Source organism: Sycon ciliatum, chromosome 13 (assembly GCF_964019385.1).
Source record: "Sycon ciliatum chromosome 13, ocSycCili1.1, whole genome shotgun sequence".
Lineage (NCBI taxonomy): Eukaryota > Metazoa > Porifera > Calcarea > Leucosolenida > Sycettidae > Sycon > Sycon ciliatum.
Window position 1 is genome coordinate 18280162 of NC_088655.1, and position 16823 is coordinate 18296984.

The 16823-nt window shown below is 47.1% G+C and overlaps 1 protein-coding gene across 1 annotated transcript in view; it reads left to right on the forward strand.

Moving 5' to 3' along the window:
- Nucleotides 1–16823, forward strand: part of LOC135829639 (uncharacterized) — a 200565-nt gene that overhangs the window by 3031 nt on the left and 180711 nt on the right. Inside the window, exon 3 of the mRNA XM_065342036.1 lies at nt 164–339. Coding sequence (XP_065198108.1) covers nt 164–339 — 176 coding nt within the window. The remainder of the gene's footprint in view (nt 1–163; nt 340–16823) is intronic.

Genomic DNA, 16823 nt, shown 5'->3' on the forward strand with positions numbered 1-16823 from the left:
TGTTAAAGTCTGTTTGAATCTTGGGTAATCAGCCTAGGAATTCATGGAAATAATGAAGTTTCGCTTGCGCCATCAATTTCCTCATCTTGTGTTGAACACATACAATGAGCCTGAGCGTTATGTATGTACATTATGGCGTTTTGATCTGTCCACCTTTGCACAGGCGTCCGCACGTCTTATCACATGCAGGACTATAGTTCTCATGCTTGTCATGTCAGTGTGCACCAGGGCACAACAATGCCCGTCACCATGCACCTGTCCAGCTCCTGATACGGTGCACTGCCATGATCGCAGTCTAACGTCACCACCGACTGGCTATGGGCTGAACATAATAAACTTGTAAGATAGAGTGAAATAATCCAGGTTCTTATTTGTTTAAGCTTGCGTGTTGAGCCTATACTAATATGTAAAGATAAAGAGATCTATAAGTTACTAGTTATGATCCACTGTTCACCAAAGTAACGAGACCATTTACAGTCAGAGAGTGCGACAACGCGGCACAACACTGACAAGGATATTGGGACAAACTTGTCCATCATCGTCACATCAACATTGAGTGTAGTGGGATATTGGCGTTCGGTTTGTGACAGTTCGTCTTCGCTTGGCTTCGCCTCTTTATGTATTTTTACTAACCTTTGAACCTGCCAAGTTGGGAAGTCTGTTCAAGAGTGTCGATAGTTAGGACAGGCATTCTGAAGAAATAGCGTATCGAGGTGACACTCGGGCTGGCAGCAAAGTTACGGAAGGGAAAAAAACCGCTGATGCACGATCCTTTGTCTGGAAGTGCACAACAGGGCAAGCTATATTTGTTTTTCTTTTTAGCAAAACGGGCTGTGTGCCACTAATTTCGTGATCACGCCGCAAAACAAAGCGCGTGACGTCAATCTTGATTGCAGTACGAAACAATGCAGTGCAGTGTATGCGCTAGTTCGGATTGCTGCTAACAAGTACTAGCACAGCTAGTAAATCTACCCCATTATAGGGTACCCTTTAATTCCTTGGTGCTTTCTTTCCCGTTAATTCACCTCTATAATAATTTTTTATTAAAAAAAGGCCAAGAAATTACAAAATACGCTATACTGTCCACAAACACCACCACTTATTAAACATTCAGCGCATGCGATATATATTGAACAGCACTGACCGACGGTACTGACGTTCTACAACTAACTGGCTAACAGCTCTAGCACATCTCGATTCGCACTCCAACAGCCTTCCATCTTGGAAGGTTCTAAGTTATAGAAATAACAGGAGGAGGGGAAGGTGGGCGCAACCAAGACAAGCACGAGCTGAAAGTCTGCTGATTGTTTAGTAACCGGCGGTGTTAGTGGACATTATAGCATAACTTGTAGTTTCTTGGTCCTTTTTCTTCACTCTAAATTTATCCTTGGCTCTCCATACGAGTCCATTATTATGATATACGCGTCAACGTCATTTTAAGAATATACATGTGAATTATTGGCCCAATATACTGATCTTTGATAAATACCCAAACTTATTAGTGGCTACACCATCAACCGTATCAAATTCAAATATATTTACTTTGACTCAATAAATACCACACCACTTTTCCATTTGGCACTGTACCTTTCCCTGAAAAGGAGTTTTTTAACGGTACTTTTTGGCTATTGAGCCAAAATAATTCTGTTTACGAGAGGGCTTGGAAGCCCAGGGCCCTACGCTATGCTTTTTTGCCTTGATGACCTAGACAAAAAAAAAGCATAGGGATGTTATAAATTCTTTAAAAAATCCTTTTTTTAAAGACATAACCTGGGATTCGAACCCGCACTATCGCGCGCCTTGCATGCATCCCCCGATACACTTTGCATACATACTAATTCTTCCAAGTTGTTTCACATTGCGATCTTGCATTTGAAAGCCCTATTTGAATATGAATTGTGGCCAGCCGTCTTTGATGGCACGGTACGGTAGGGGATAGGTACGGGGCAGGTACGATCGAGGGTAATACGACACCGTCTCCCGTACCGTACCATCAAACACAGCTGGCCACATACAGCTACCCGCAATATTCAAATAGGGCTTTGAAACGCAAGATAATAACGTGAAGCAACTTGGAAGAATGGGTATGAATGCGAAGTGTATGGGGGAATGCATGTAGGGCGATAGTGCGGGTTCGAATCCCAGGATATGCCTTTTAAAAAAATTGGAGAATTGAAAAATTTATAACATCCTATGCTTTTTTGCCGTCAGATACGGATAGCGCCAGGCGTGACACAAGCAAACAAACAAACACACAAATACCAAACGAGAGAGCTTGGAAGCTCAGGGCCCTACGCTATGCTTTTTTGGCCTTAATGACCTAGGCAAAAAAAGCATAGGGATGTTATAAAGTCTTTAACAAATTCCTTTTTTTTAGACATAACCTGGGATTCTAACCCGCACTATCGCGCCCTGCATGCATCCCCCGATACACTTCGCATACATACTAATTCTTCCACGTTGCTTCACATTATGATCTTGCATTTGAAAGCCCTATTCGAAGCGAAGAGGACGTTCTATTTATCCATTGTGCAATCGACTCTCGACTATGCCAGTAACGCTTATCTGCACTGTCTCAGCGCCACCCTGTTCAATAAAATCGTGACGGTCAGTCACATAGCAATGAAGAAAGTTTTTGGGTTTGACCGTATGATGTCTACTGAAATTGTTCTCCTCAAATATCATCTCTATTCTTTTGAACAGCGCACAAATCTTAAACTCTATGTTTTCGTGTACCGCTGCTTGACCCCACATCTTGCTAGTCCCCTTCTCCAATCCTTGTTCCAGCTTAGGGCTGCTGTGCCTGGACACCAGGCTCGCACGCGCGGCCAGGCACAGCGCGCATTAGTTCTTCCGCCTGTTTCTACGCAATATGGCATGCGTTCTATTTCTTTCCTGGCGGCAGACAGATGGAATGCTCTTCCCACTGACTGCCGTCAGGCCCCGTCTCTTACTCTGTATGTAAACATGGTAAAAATTCACCTAGGGTTCCCAGTAAAAAAGGCAACGCCTGTAGGGACTCCCCTAGTAAAATAATAAAATCTACTACTACTACTACTACTACTACTACTACTATTTGAATATGCGTTGTGGCCAGCCGTCTTTGATGGTACGGTACGGTAGGGATAGGTACGGGACAGGTACGATCGAGGGCAACACGACACCTACTCCCGTACCGTACCGTACCATCAAACACAGCTGGCCACATACAGCTGCCCGCAATATTCAAATAGGGCTTTCAAACGCAAGATCATAACGTGAAGCAACTTGGACGAATGGGTATGAATGCGAAGTGTATGGGGGAATGCATGTAGGGCGATAGTGCGGGTTTGAATCCCAGGATATGCCTGAAAAAAAGGAGAATTGAAAAATGTATAACATCCCTATGCTTTTTTTTGCCGTCAGATACGGGATAGCGCCAGGCGTGACACAAACAAACAAACACACAAATACAAAACGAGAGAGCTTGGAAGCTCAGGGCCCTACGCTATGCTTTTTTGCCTTGATGACCTAGACAAAAAAAAAGCATAGGGATGTTATAAATTCTTTAAAAAAAATCCTTTTTAAGACATAACCTGGGATTCGAACCCGCACTATCGCGCGCCCTGCATGCATCCCCCCGATACATTTCGCATACATACTGATTCTTCCAAGTTGTTTCACATTGTGATCTTGCATTTGAAAGCCCTATTTGAATACGCATTGTGGCCAGCCGTCTTTGATGGCACGGTACGGTAGGGGATAGGTACGGGACAGGTACGATCGAGGGTAATACGACACCCTCTCCCATACCATACCGTACCATTAAACACAGCTGGCCACATACAGCTGCCCGCAATATTTAAATAGGGCTTTCAAACGCAAGATAATAACGTGAAGCAACTTGGAAGAATGGGTATGAATGCGAAGTGTATGGGGGAATGCATGTAGGGCGATAGTGCGGGTTCGAATCCCAGGATTTGCCTGAAAAAATTAGGAAAAATTGAAAAATTTATAACATCCTATGCTTTTTTTGCCGTCAGATACGGATAGCGCCAGGCGTGACACAAACAAACAAACAAACAAACACACAAATACCAAATTAAAGCTGTGTGGACCCTGGCTAGCGCCAGACGTTACTGAAGTAACGTCTTCTGCATAGCTACGGGAATTAAAGCTGTGTGGACCCTGGCTAGCGCCAGACGTTACTGAAGTAACGTCTTCTGCATAGCTACGAGAATAAAAATTAATACCATTAGCCCCATCCCTCCCACAAACAAGTCAACAAAGAGGCATCTTTGGATTGAGGAGTGCTGGTTCCGGAACAACTGGTTTGAAGCTCAAAGTAGAGCTGCTCTTAGCTCAGAGCAGAGTTGCTGTTAGCTGAAAGTAGAGCTGCGGTTAGCTCAAAGTAGAGTTGCTGTTAGCTCAAAGTCGAGCTGCGGTTAGCTCAAAGTAGAGCTGCTGTTAGCTCAAAGTAGAGCTGCGGTTAGCTCAAAAGAGAGCTGCTTTTAGCTCAAAGTAGAGCTGCTGTTAGCTCAAAGTAGAGCTGCTGTCAGCTCAACATAGAGCTGCAATGCTAAATGGATGTAATATAGCGCAAGGCAGAACCGCAGCAAATAGCTAGATAACACCCGTTCTGAGAGTGGACGCAATTAGTGGGTACGATAATTATAATGATAGTGTGAATGAGTAGGATAGGGAAGAGTGGTGGGAAAAGAAACACTGCTGAAGCACGATCCGTCATCTGGAAGAGCACAACAGGGCAAGCAAGATTTGCTTTTATTTTCAGCAAAACGGGCTGGTGCTACGTGTGATTACGCAGCAAAACAAAGCGCATGACGTCAGTCTTGAATGCAGTACAAAGCAGTGGAGTGCAGTGTTTGAGCTAGTTCGGATTGTTGCTAACAATTACTAGCACAGCTAGTACCCCATTAGCCCCATCCCTCACACAAACAAGTCAACAGAGAAGCATCTTTGGATTGAGGAGTGGTGGTTTCAAAATAACTGGTTTGAAGCTCAAAGTAGAGTTGCTGTTAGCCCAGAGCAGAGCTGCTGTTAGCTCAGAGCAGAGCTACTGTTAGCTCAAAGTAGAGCTGCGGTTTGTTCAAAGTAGAGCTACTGTTAGCTCAAAGCAGAGCTGCCGTTAGCTGAAAGTGGAGCTGCTGTTAGCTTAAAGTAGAGCTGCTGTTAGCTCAAAGTAGAGCTGCGGTTAGCTCACAGTAGAGATACTGTTAGCTAGAAGTAGAGCTGCTGTTAGCTCAAGGTAGAGCTGCTGTTAGCTCAAAGTAGAGCTGCTGTTAGCTCAAAGTATAGCTGAGGTTAGCTCAAAGTAGACCTGCTGTTAGCTGAAAGTAGAGCTCGTGTTAGCTCAAAGTAGAGCTCGTGTTAGCTCAACATAGAGCTGCAATGCTAAATGGATGTTATATAGCGCAAGGCAGAGCCGCAGCAAATAGCTAGACAACACCAGTTGTGAGAGTGGACCCATGAAACCAGCACTCTGTTAGCTAAGCACTATTGACACACAGCAAGGGTCAATTAGTGTCACCACAGGCAGGCATTGTGCAGCTAGAGTTCAGTAGCTCATTACTCACGAGAGTCGGGCATGATGGCGGCCATGACATGGCAGCAAGCCGGGACGATAGCTGCCGCTTAGCACTCGTTGTAGTCCGGATGTAGCATAGACACGCATTGTTCTTCTGCTGACCTGCCACTCGGAAGAAGGAGTCGGGGACACCAGCCATAGCAGCAGTGGTGGCTGCACCGATGTGGACCGAATGCCAGGAGTAGTGCGACTGGGATGGTACACCGGCCACAGCGACAAGAGATTGTACTGTTGCTGTAAATGACTGTCTGGTCAGCTGCTGTCCGTTCGAGAGTACGAGCAAGAGTTGCTCCAGTACCTCGCGAAGAGTGACAAATAGGTAGCTAACCATGGCACGCACCGGGCGGTACAGACGGGCTAATGTCACAAGTAATGCCTTTACCGAATGTGTCTGTCATGGATAAAAGCAGGAAGAGTTGCAGGCGTCCGTCACCAGGAAAGCCAGTGCAGCCCCGTGTGATGCCATTAGTGAATTAGGCACACGGAAGAAATCCAAAGAATGCTAGCAGCATGGCGGTCTGGTAGACCAGCTTGTCATGGCCATTCAGGATACTACTTTTCCGGCGTGCATCCATCAGGTATCGTAGGATTGGCATAGTGATAAGAAGGCAAGGGGTGAGTACAGCCATACCATGGCATCACTGAATGCCCTCCATCACCCTCTTCAGAAGCCACGCATCTACTAAGGGGCCAGCAAACCCATTCTCAAGATGGGCTTTACGCACCGTACTCACATACAAAGATAGAGTTCAGGGCACACTGATCATACTTGACACATGAATGTGCGCCCAGGAACGATGACTCGGGCAGCAAAAGTGAGCTTCCCCAGAAGGGACTCGAGTTGACGCTGGGTGATGCTGCCCTCGCTGATAGTAGCCATGAGTGGCGCACTGATCTCGGACAGCTTGTCCTCTGGTAGCCGAGCTTCGTGGCGCTCGCAGTCGAGGACAATACCAAGGAAGTTCAATGATGGTTATGGTCCTTCGAGCTTGGATGTAGCAAAGAGGAATGCCGAGATAAGTGAATGCCCGGAAGGGGATGGTGAGTGGCTGGTTGGCTGCAGCCAAACCAGTGGAGATATCGAGAAGGTCATCGAGGTAATGAAGCCGGTGATCTATAGCAAAATCGTGCTGCATGATCCAGTTGACTACTGTAGCTACTCAGTCAAAGACGGCTGGGCTGGAGCGAAGACCGAAAGGCAGGAATAGCTCGTAGTAGTAGGGACCTTCCCAGCGAAGTCCTGACGGCGGACTGGGATCTGCTGAAATGCACTGTGTACATCGAGCTTGGACGAACACACAGGCTGTGGGCATGACATGATGATGATTATCGTGTTGTCAATGCTCACGTAGTGCAGAGAGAGAGCGGCTCGTCAGGAATGCTGTCGTTCGCGCCAGTGCCCTCCGGACTAGACAGATAGTGGGTCATTCGCAGCTTGCCGTTCTTTTTTGGGGACGGCACCAATACCAGACGGGCGCATGAACTGAAATGGAGGTGACGGAAATGGGCCTGTGGTCTCGCTTATTTCCCCCTGAAATACATGCCCAGTGGATGAAAGACGAGGGGAGATTATAAGAGAAACCGAAATGTCGTGTTGGCTGGCAGACCCGAGAGCAAAGCCATGGCGCAGGCCATTGAGAACATACGCAACACATGATTGATCTGGGTGGTCAGCTAGCAGTGGGGTGTCTGCAGAGTGTATAGGAAAGAGGCTACGTACAGAGTCAAGCGATTCAGTAGCCATTCTGCTAGGAGCTACGGGGCGGCCGATTGGCTTCGCGCTGCTCCTGGTTGCACTGGACGCATGGGTGGTCCTTGCCACACTGGCCGCAGGTGTCGGAGAAGCGGCACAACGACCAAGAACAGCGACCTTCATTGAAGATGCGGCAGATTTCCTGGCCATCGCTGGTATGGGTGCGACCCCTGGAGGTAAATGCTGCTGGCTTGGGGAATTGAGATTGGGGACGAAAAGGACACAAACCGCCCCTGGATGGACCGTCTTACATTGAGCGCATTTTGGTTATGCATGGCCTGTGAAAGCTATCTGCCATAGGTTCACTTCGATGGTGTCCAACCTCTTTGTGCCTTATTACCGGGCCACGAGCATCCGCAGCTGGCGGTCATACTGTAGCCATGTGCTTGTAAAGAACTGGCGGTTAGCAGTCAGGATCAATGGCTGGTACGCAATGGGTTCAGCAGTGCTGTGTGAGGCCGCAACCGCGATAACAGACATGTATGCGGTCCATGCCTCGAGCTGGATAGCTATATCGTGCGCCTTGCGACGCACCTGCTTCGCGCCATACGACTCAACAATATTTAGCTGGCTATCGCTATATCGTGCACCAGCCGGAATGTTGGGCCGGAAGTGTGGGAGAATTTCAGGCCACAAATTACTTGAAAAATCTACGAACTCCCCTTGCAAGATACGTTATTGCACAGCCTTGGGCACAGCTTGTGCAGGTGGCTGACCGGGTGGGTTACAGGAATTTGGGCTGGCGTAGTGGCGGCAGCAGCCCCATTGCCTCGGGTGAGGAGCGGCAGAACGCTCTCCGTTATTGCGGCCGACAAAGCCGACTACACCTCGTCTTGTACAAGAGTGCAGAGATCCGTCGAGCCCGCGTCACCTGAGCTGGTGGAGGAGGGCTTGGTGCCAGTCGGGCTTCTGGGATCGCGAGCCGTGTCCGCACTGTCATGTTGCTGGTTCTCCTGGCCGGAGCAGACCTCACTACCAAGGGCTAGCTGTGCCAGCAAACGGTCCTGTAAAATACTTTTACTAAGTTTCCTTTCGGATTCAAGCCGCGCTGAGAAAGCTCGAGGCGGAGGGCTTGGCCAGGCATTGCCTTGACGGTGTCGACAGTTAGGTCAGACATACTGAAGAAATACGGTGTCGAGGTGACACTCAGGCTGGCAGCAAAGCTACGAAAGGAAAAGAAACACTGCTGAAGCACGATCCGTTTACTGGAAGAGCACAACAGGGCAAGCAAGTTTTATTTTTATTTTCAGCAAAATGGGTTGGTGCCATTTGTGATTACGCAGGAAAACAAAGCGCATGACGTCGTCTTGAATTCAGTACAATGCAATGCAGTGCAGTGTGTGCGCTAGTTCGGATTGTTGGTAACAAGTACTAGCACAGCTAGTACCCCACTAAGGCCAATAAATACTGAATACAAAATACTCCTTTTTTAGGGAAAGTGAAGGTCAACATAATTATGTATAATAAATGGAGTAAGGGTATATTGCAATTACAGTACGACCTGTAACTAAAGACCACCCTGACTAGCGACGAGCCTTGTACTACAGATAACGTAGCCAGGCACGGATGGTCCCACTTTCATAATGGTTGTGCGGTGCAAATCTCTGACTAAGGACCACCTTCCACTAAAGACCGCTTCCTCTGGCCCCAAGCGGTGGTCGTTAATCACAGGTATTACTGTTAATACCAGTAACGAAACCTCGGGGTTTTTATACTGGTACTTGGTCCGCCAATTTGAAATTGGCGCTTTTCTTCTCACTTGGTGTTTCGGTGTTCTGACTGTGTTGTACGGCATGGAACCACCGATCCCTCCTTCGACCATGGCCATTGCAGCCGACGACATTGCAGCACCAACCATTACAGAAGTTGCGATCGGTTAGCTTGAGTCTTTTCACCGGAGCTGCCACCGACGAACACTTCCGTCAGCGCAAGAAAGCGATGCAACCTCCGCCCCAGTTCGTGAAATAAATCGGGATGTTCACATTTCAGAGCGATGGAGAATCCAGTTTCTGCGTACTTTCAGCTGTGTGGTGGAAAGGATTGTTTACCGAGGGGAGTAAAGAAGCTGAAAAGTGCTTCTTGGCCTTGAATTTCAGTGCTCGCAAAGTAGGAACTGCAGCTCATGTCGACATCTCCAGAAAGTGAGACCAATCGGGCGGACACACTCTGAATCTCACGGAAGACCGGTAAAGGAGCTAATGAAAATAAACACCAAGTACAGAGTGTAATTCTCGTGTAAAGGACTTCCAGGTTGCTCGCCGAAGAGATTGGTTCAAGGTGTTAGGACTTGGTACAGTACACACAGGTGCTACATCAAACGAAAGCTATCAGTGCGCTGTATGTACAGTCAACTTCACAAGGCAGAACATCAGAGATCGAAAGCCGTTCTCGTTACTCCGAGTTTCGTGCTTGTAAACACTCATCAGACGATGAAACATAATAATGCTATTCGCTAGTGTTATAGGGTACTTGTAATGGAGGCTAAGGCAGTGATGTAACCACGAAGCTTGAGGAGACAACACCAGCGCTGGAAGACACTATGCGTAGCATGAGTGCAAGTGTCATGGCTGAGATATATTATTGCTATAACCAAGATGGGAGATACATGTAGAACCGACGCAGGAAGTAAGGAGGTTTCAGTGGGAGTTGTGTCAGGCCAAATGACTGGGTAGTATGTGTTTCATAGTAGTTATTAGTGTGGATAACGGCGCAATAGGTGGTTTGGTGAGAGTGTGAAATAGTGAGGGTGTACATGTGGGTGCATCTGAGAGAGAGAGAGAGTGTGTGTGTGTGGGTCTGTGTGTGGGTCTGTGTGTGTGTGTGCATGTGTGTGTGCGCGTGTGTGTGTGTGTGTGTGTGTGTGTGTGTGTGTGAAACCACCGCGTATCTTATCATGTGACCCAATTGTAGTGTGCGAGCGAGAAGTTGTTGGAATATCTACACTTCAAGATGAGCTTGTTTCTCTTGTTGAGGCATGTTGCTTTATCCTCGGTTATTACGCGGAACGTCTAGGAGAGGCAAAGTGGGCACATCTTGCTGATGTTGCTGTAGGCTAGTGCTCGTTCCGAAATACTCCACAGGATCGAGTATTCTTTCTGTCACTCCTTAAATTTACAGAAATACTTGGATAGCTCGATGATCTTCCTTCTCTGCTTGTGGTTGAATGCGTACTTGTTGTTTCCGTCCCGAGTCTTGAACGTTGGCTCCGTCGCTCCGAAGTACTCCTTCACTAAATTTTTCTGACCATATAAAATCTATCACCCATAAGTTTCGCAGTCGTGTTTTTCTGTTGCGCCATATGGCCCATTTTCTTTCTGCTTCAACCGTGAATTTGCTCTACAAGTGTTACGTACGACCACTGTTAGAATACGCAGTCCCTGTCTGGTCATTCGCCGTATCCCATTCAGATTCGCTTACGTTAGACCAACTGCAAGCCGTTGCTGCTCGTTCATATCTGCTTTGTAAGACCCGGCACCCTCCTGAGTGGGAAACCCCGAAGCAGATTCTTAATCGTACTTGTGACTGGTCATCCCTGAAGTGGCGTCGTCAGATTCTGTCCTTGCTGTATTTTCATCATGTCTTTTACCAGTTTCCGTCTTTGCTAGTTCGTTTCAAATTCAATGTATCCCTTAGTTGTCGTCACCCGTCCTCTATAGTTTTACCTCGTTCTGGCGCCCATTTCCTTTAAATCCCCTCTCTTCAGTTTATCTGTGGAATGGAACAAACTTCCAGAACACATCCGCTGCGTTCAGTCCTCTGTCAATTTTCGCATTGCTCTAAAGGCTCATTACTCACAGCATAGATATTCTCTGACTGGAATTCCGAACTTTTCCGTTTGAGAATTTTTTTCCTTTAAATTAATCCTTGCTGGGGTTTTTTTTCATCTAAATGTCCCGCTATTATCTGCAGAGGTGATTTCTTCCCTCGTCGATTTCTTTCCTGCTTTTATACCTCGATATTTAGGTACTTGTTTCCCTTCTTCCCATGCTTCATCTTCCACTCTCCTCTCCCCCATTTCCCCATTTTTCTTGCGATATTTATGTGGGAGACTTCCGTGATAAGCATCCATTTGCTTTTGAGAATCCTTTTAAATAAATACAATACAATACAATACAATGCAAGTACACACGTGCGAGCTAACATAACTGCTTTTCACCTTGGCTTTGCAGACCAGCTACTGTGTCTGGCACTTTCCTTTCATAGGGCAGTCAGGCTTCGCTGGGCAGTTTAAAGCCAGGTCTTCCTATTGTGGGCTTAGTAGCTTGTTGTTGTGTCCGCAGATGATGGCGGCTACATTTGGTGAGCAACTTTAGCTCACCTTCACCGAGTTCTTGTTGAAGATGTTGTGAAGCTTTGAAGCCGCAGGGAAGTGCTTTGCCGCAAGGATCAGAAATTAAACCAAATTACCTTGCTTCTTCTTTTCTTCCTCTTTTTGCCTTTTCGGTGTACTCCAGCGTTTCAGAGTGACCCCCACTGGTATACAGGAGCGCCATGACCAGTAGCGGTCCCTCTGAAACGCTGGAGTACACCGAAAAGGTAAAAGGAAGGAAGAAATAAGAAAAGAAGAGGGAAGGTAATTTGGTTTAATTCCCGTAGGTATGCAGAAGACGTTACTTCAGTAAAGTCTGGCGCTAGCCAGGGTCCATACCGCTTTTATTTGATGTTTGTTTGTTTGTGTCACGCCTGGAGCTATCCCGTATCTGTCCCGTATCTGTGACTACAAAGGCTCAACAGCTGGCTACAATATTTGCTGGCTCTTGTATCTGTCCCGTACTGTACCATCAAACACAGCTAGCTGGCCACAAAGATCTGGCCAGAATATTCGTCGTATTATGTTTACGACTCCCTGATGTATAGGGAGAGTTGAAAATAAAATATATATTCTGAAATTAGAATAGACGCCGAAAAGGTGATAGGATGCGTCAGCAAAAACATACTTTGGAACAGAGATCCCGTCGTCTCCAAAATAAGCGTGAACAGGCGATTCAACGCCGGTCACAGGAAACGTCGAAAGAGAGATCCCGTCGACTCCAGAACGCCCGTTATCGGCAGAGTCAGCGCCGGTCACAGGAAACGTCAGGACAGACATCCCGTCGACTCTAGAACGCCCGTGATCGGCAGAGTCAGCGCCAGTTCCAAGAAACTTCAGGACAGACATCCCGTAGGCGCGCAGAAAAACTAAATCTGCAGCCTCTTTTGCCATCGGACAGGATACGTATTTTAGGAGACATTTGTTGATTTACAGTATAGGGAGATAAAAAGAAAAGAAGGAGCAAACCAAAAGTGGATGAAATAAGAGAAAAATAAACATCCGCAATAAATTCTGCAAATCCTTTAGCCTAACTAATGTTCAATCTGACTGAAACGTTTTTGCAATACAATGATGTGGCCAATCAACGGGAAAAAACATTATCATCAGTTCTAATGACATGCACGATGAGATAGGCAAAAAAGCATAAAACCATAGCGTAGGGCCCTGAGCTTCCAAGCTCTCTCGTTCTCTGTTTAGCAGAAACGTACCAACGAATGTGGCCAGGTCATTTCTGATCCTTGTGGCAAAGCACTCCCCTGCGGCATCAAAGCTTCACAAGATCTTCAACAAGAACTCGGTGAAAGTGTGCTACAGTTGCTTACAGAATGTAGCCGCCATCATCCGTAGACGCAACAACAAGCTATTCAGCCCACAACAGGAAGACCTGCCATACAACTGCCGAGCCAAGCCTGACTGCCCTATGCGAGGAAAGTGCCAGACACAGCAGCTGGTCTACAAATTCTAAATGAAAAGCAGTAATGTTAACCCGGCACATCATTTGTACTTCGGAGCGACGGAGCAAACGTTCAAGACCCCGTACGGAAACCACAAGTACACATTCTACCACGAGCAGAGAGGGAAGAGTGCCGAGCTATCCAAGTATGTCTGGAAATTGAAGGAGAGACAGGAAGACTACTCGATCCTGTGGAGTATTTTTGGAACGAGCCCAAGCCTACAGCAACATTAGAAGCCATGACACTTGCACTCATACTACGCACAGTATATTCCAGCGCTGATGTTATCTCCTCAAGCTTCGTGGTTGGGTGCGGGACTGCGTTAGCCTCCATTACAATTACCCTATATAACTAGCGGATAGTAATAAAAATAATAACTTTATTAGAATGACCCAAGGAGAAATCGCTTATCGAGGGGTTCACCGCGTTGAATGGTTGTGACATGACAAAGCAAAGAGGGCAACCATTGTGCGTGGGGGGGGGGGGAGGTTCGAACTATGCACAGTGAAGGGATAATTGTATGTACATGTGCATGACCAAGGATAGGGCAAAGCTCCAGATATGCCCAATTTCCGTACCCTCGTCAGACAGCACCTCAGTGTTTCCCAGTAAACAAAATCACAGTCACCACTTTTTTTCTTCTTTTTTTTACTAAGTACACAACCTACTCGTCAGAAGGGGAGAAGACAACAGAGTATACAATGACAAAACAACAGGGAGAGTAGGGGCTGCAAAGCAAGGCTGTGCTGGTGAGGCAAGCCCACAACACCGACCTATGGTCTTGGCGTTAAAGGGGAAGTTAGGGCAAAAATTAAAATTTCACCGGTTGTAGTCTTAGGGGTGCTGAGTCGAATGGTTTTGGTCCAAGAAAGCTGAGACGCTCCCTTCCTACTTGAATCCCAATCGAACTCGCGCACTTCCACCGAAACTGGGTGACTGCGCCCTACTAGATGGGGATTTGTATGCAAAATGTCACTAAAAGCGCCATTTCGTTCTTATAAAAGCACGGATGACCGCGATTGGCCCATATGTTGTACTCTTTTGGACGCTGAGTCGACTGGTTTTGGTCCGAAAAAGGCTGCGATGCAGCGTTGCTCCTTTATTCCCAATTGAACATGGTTGAATAAGCGGTCACGTTCTCCTGGGTGCCCAAATCACATGGTCACCACGCCAGCAGGCGACAACTTTCACACCAAGGTTCAACTCAAGGTTCGATTTGGAATAAAGGAGGAACCCTGCATCGCAGCCCTTTAGGACCAAAACCAATCGACTCAGCGTCCAAAAGACTACAACATATGGGCCAATCACGGTCATCCATGCTGTCATAAGAACGAAATGGCACTTTTAGTGACATTTTTCATACAAGTCCCCATCTAGTAGGGCGCAGTCACCCAGTTTTGGTGGAAGTGCGCGAGTTCGATTGGGATTCAAGTAGGAAGGGAGCGTCTCAGCTTCCTCGGACCACGACCATTCGACTCAGCACCCCGAAGACTACAACTGGTGAAATTTTAATTTTTGCCTTAACTTCCCCTTTAACGTGATCTTGCGCACCATAGCCTCAAAGAAGGGGGTGATTTAGTGCGATGAAGACAAGAGAAGGTGAGGAAGAATGGATGAGGAGAAAGAGAGAGAGAGAGAGAGAGAGAGAGAGAGAGTGAGAGTGAGTGAGAGAGAGAGGGGGGGGGTGGGGGTGGGGGTGGAGAGAGAACAAGAAGAGAGAAAAATAGATTCAAAGGCATTTCAGATGCAGTGAACATCATGCAATGCTTGGGGGGGGGGGGAGCTTCAGGACTTCCGCTGCATAACTCGCTGAGTATCCCATTGCTTTGTAAGTTGCTAATCCCTTCCCACTTTGTGTACGGGATTAGCAATTCGATTCATTTGCTTTTTTCTCTTCTTCCGTGGTTGGTCTCACCCTCTCCTCAATCTAAATGTGCTGTCTTGACATGCCACGAGGTGCAGAACTAAATAAATAAATACCGGACAAAGTTGCCTAGCGTTATAACAAAATGATAACGTACAAAGTCATAATAAGAAGTCAACTGGATGAGAAGTAGCACAAGCAAACATTTCCTGACAACGAGAGGGGCTGTAACTACAGCCACAGCAGTAGCTGCTATAGCAGCAGCAGCAGCAGCAGCATCAGCAGCAGCAACAACAACAACAACAACAACAACAACATCAACAACAACATCAACAACAACAACAGCAGCAACAACAGCAACAACAGCAACAACAACAACAACAGCAACAGCAGCAGCGCCATGCAGACTACTCCAAGGGGAGTATGGGACTGTGAACACAGAAGGCGGGAGAATTCACGGAGTTTGCAGATCTAGCCCGCCAGCGTGAAGGGCAGTGCAGCTACGGCGAATTCTCTGGGACGATTGAGTAGGCGAACTTCGCTGGGGAGGGTGTTCCAGAGGATGGCACCACAGTGCGATGGACGGGATGTCCCTGCTGCTGACCGGGCTAGCGGCAGGCGCAAACCCTGTCCTTGCTGGAGCGGGTGGTGTTTCCATGAGCACTTCGAAACTTGTATATTCCCGTAGCTATGCAGAAGATGTTACTTCAGTAACGTCTGGCGCTAGCTTGGGTCCACACAGCTTTAATTTGGTATTTGTGTGTTTGTTTGTTTGTTTGTGTCACGCCTGGCGATGTCCCGTATCTGTCCCGTACCGTACCGTACCATCAAACACAGCTGGCCACATACAGCTGGCCGCACTATTCAAATAGGGCTTTAAAACGCAAAATGATAACGTGAAGCAACTTGGAAGAATGAGTATGAATGCGAAGTGTATGGGGGAATGCATGTAGGGCGATAGTGCGGATTCGAATCCCAGGTAATGCCTGAAGAAATAGGAGAATTGAAAAATGTATAACATCCCCACCATGGCTGGTTAAAATCGCTTGCACCTCATGCTTATTGGCACTATGTTATCGTGAATGTGGAATAATAATAATAATAATAATAATCCCCAAGTGCCATCAGTATGTGTGGCACGTGTTGTGAGCTGCCTTTGGAGTGAAAACCTTGTCAGCGCCTTCTAGGTTCAGCCCGGTCCCATAGCTCAGTGGTTAGAGCATTGCTCATGACAAGCAAGGCCCCGGGTTCGAGTCCTGGTGGGTCTGGCGATTTTTTCTCTTTTCAAGCAGTTCACTTCCCCTACTGTTCCTTTGAATTTGAAGTTCTCCCAATCCTTTCATAAATAATAATAATAATAAGACTTTTCCCGTTTGTCTCTTTCCCTCAAACTAGTGAAGATTTATGACTTGGGGCTCCCCGCGTGCTAGAGTGTACGTGAAGTGTGTGGGTACAGTGAGGGCTGCGTCCCACCCGCCTGTGTGGATTCACAGGAAGTGTGAGTTACGAAGTGTGAAGAAGATGTTGAACAGTCTCTGCTGGGATGACGACTACACCATAGCTCAGTGGTTAGAGCATCGCTAGCTACAAGCGAGGGTCCCTGGTTCGAGTCCTGGTGGTGACAGTCAATTTTTTCTTCAGACTTTTCCCGTTTGTCTCTTTCCCTCAAACTAGTGAAGATTTATGACTTGGGGCTCCCCGCGTGCTAGAGTGTACGTGAAGTGTGTGGGTACAGTGAGGGCTGCGTCCCACCCGCCTGTGTGGATTCACAGGAAGTGTGAGTTACGAAGTATGAAGAAGATGTTGAACAGTCTCTGCTGGGATGACGACTACACCATAGCTCAGTGGTTAGAGCA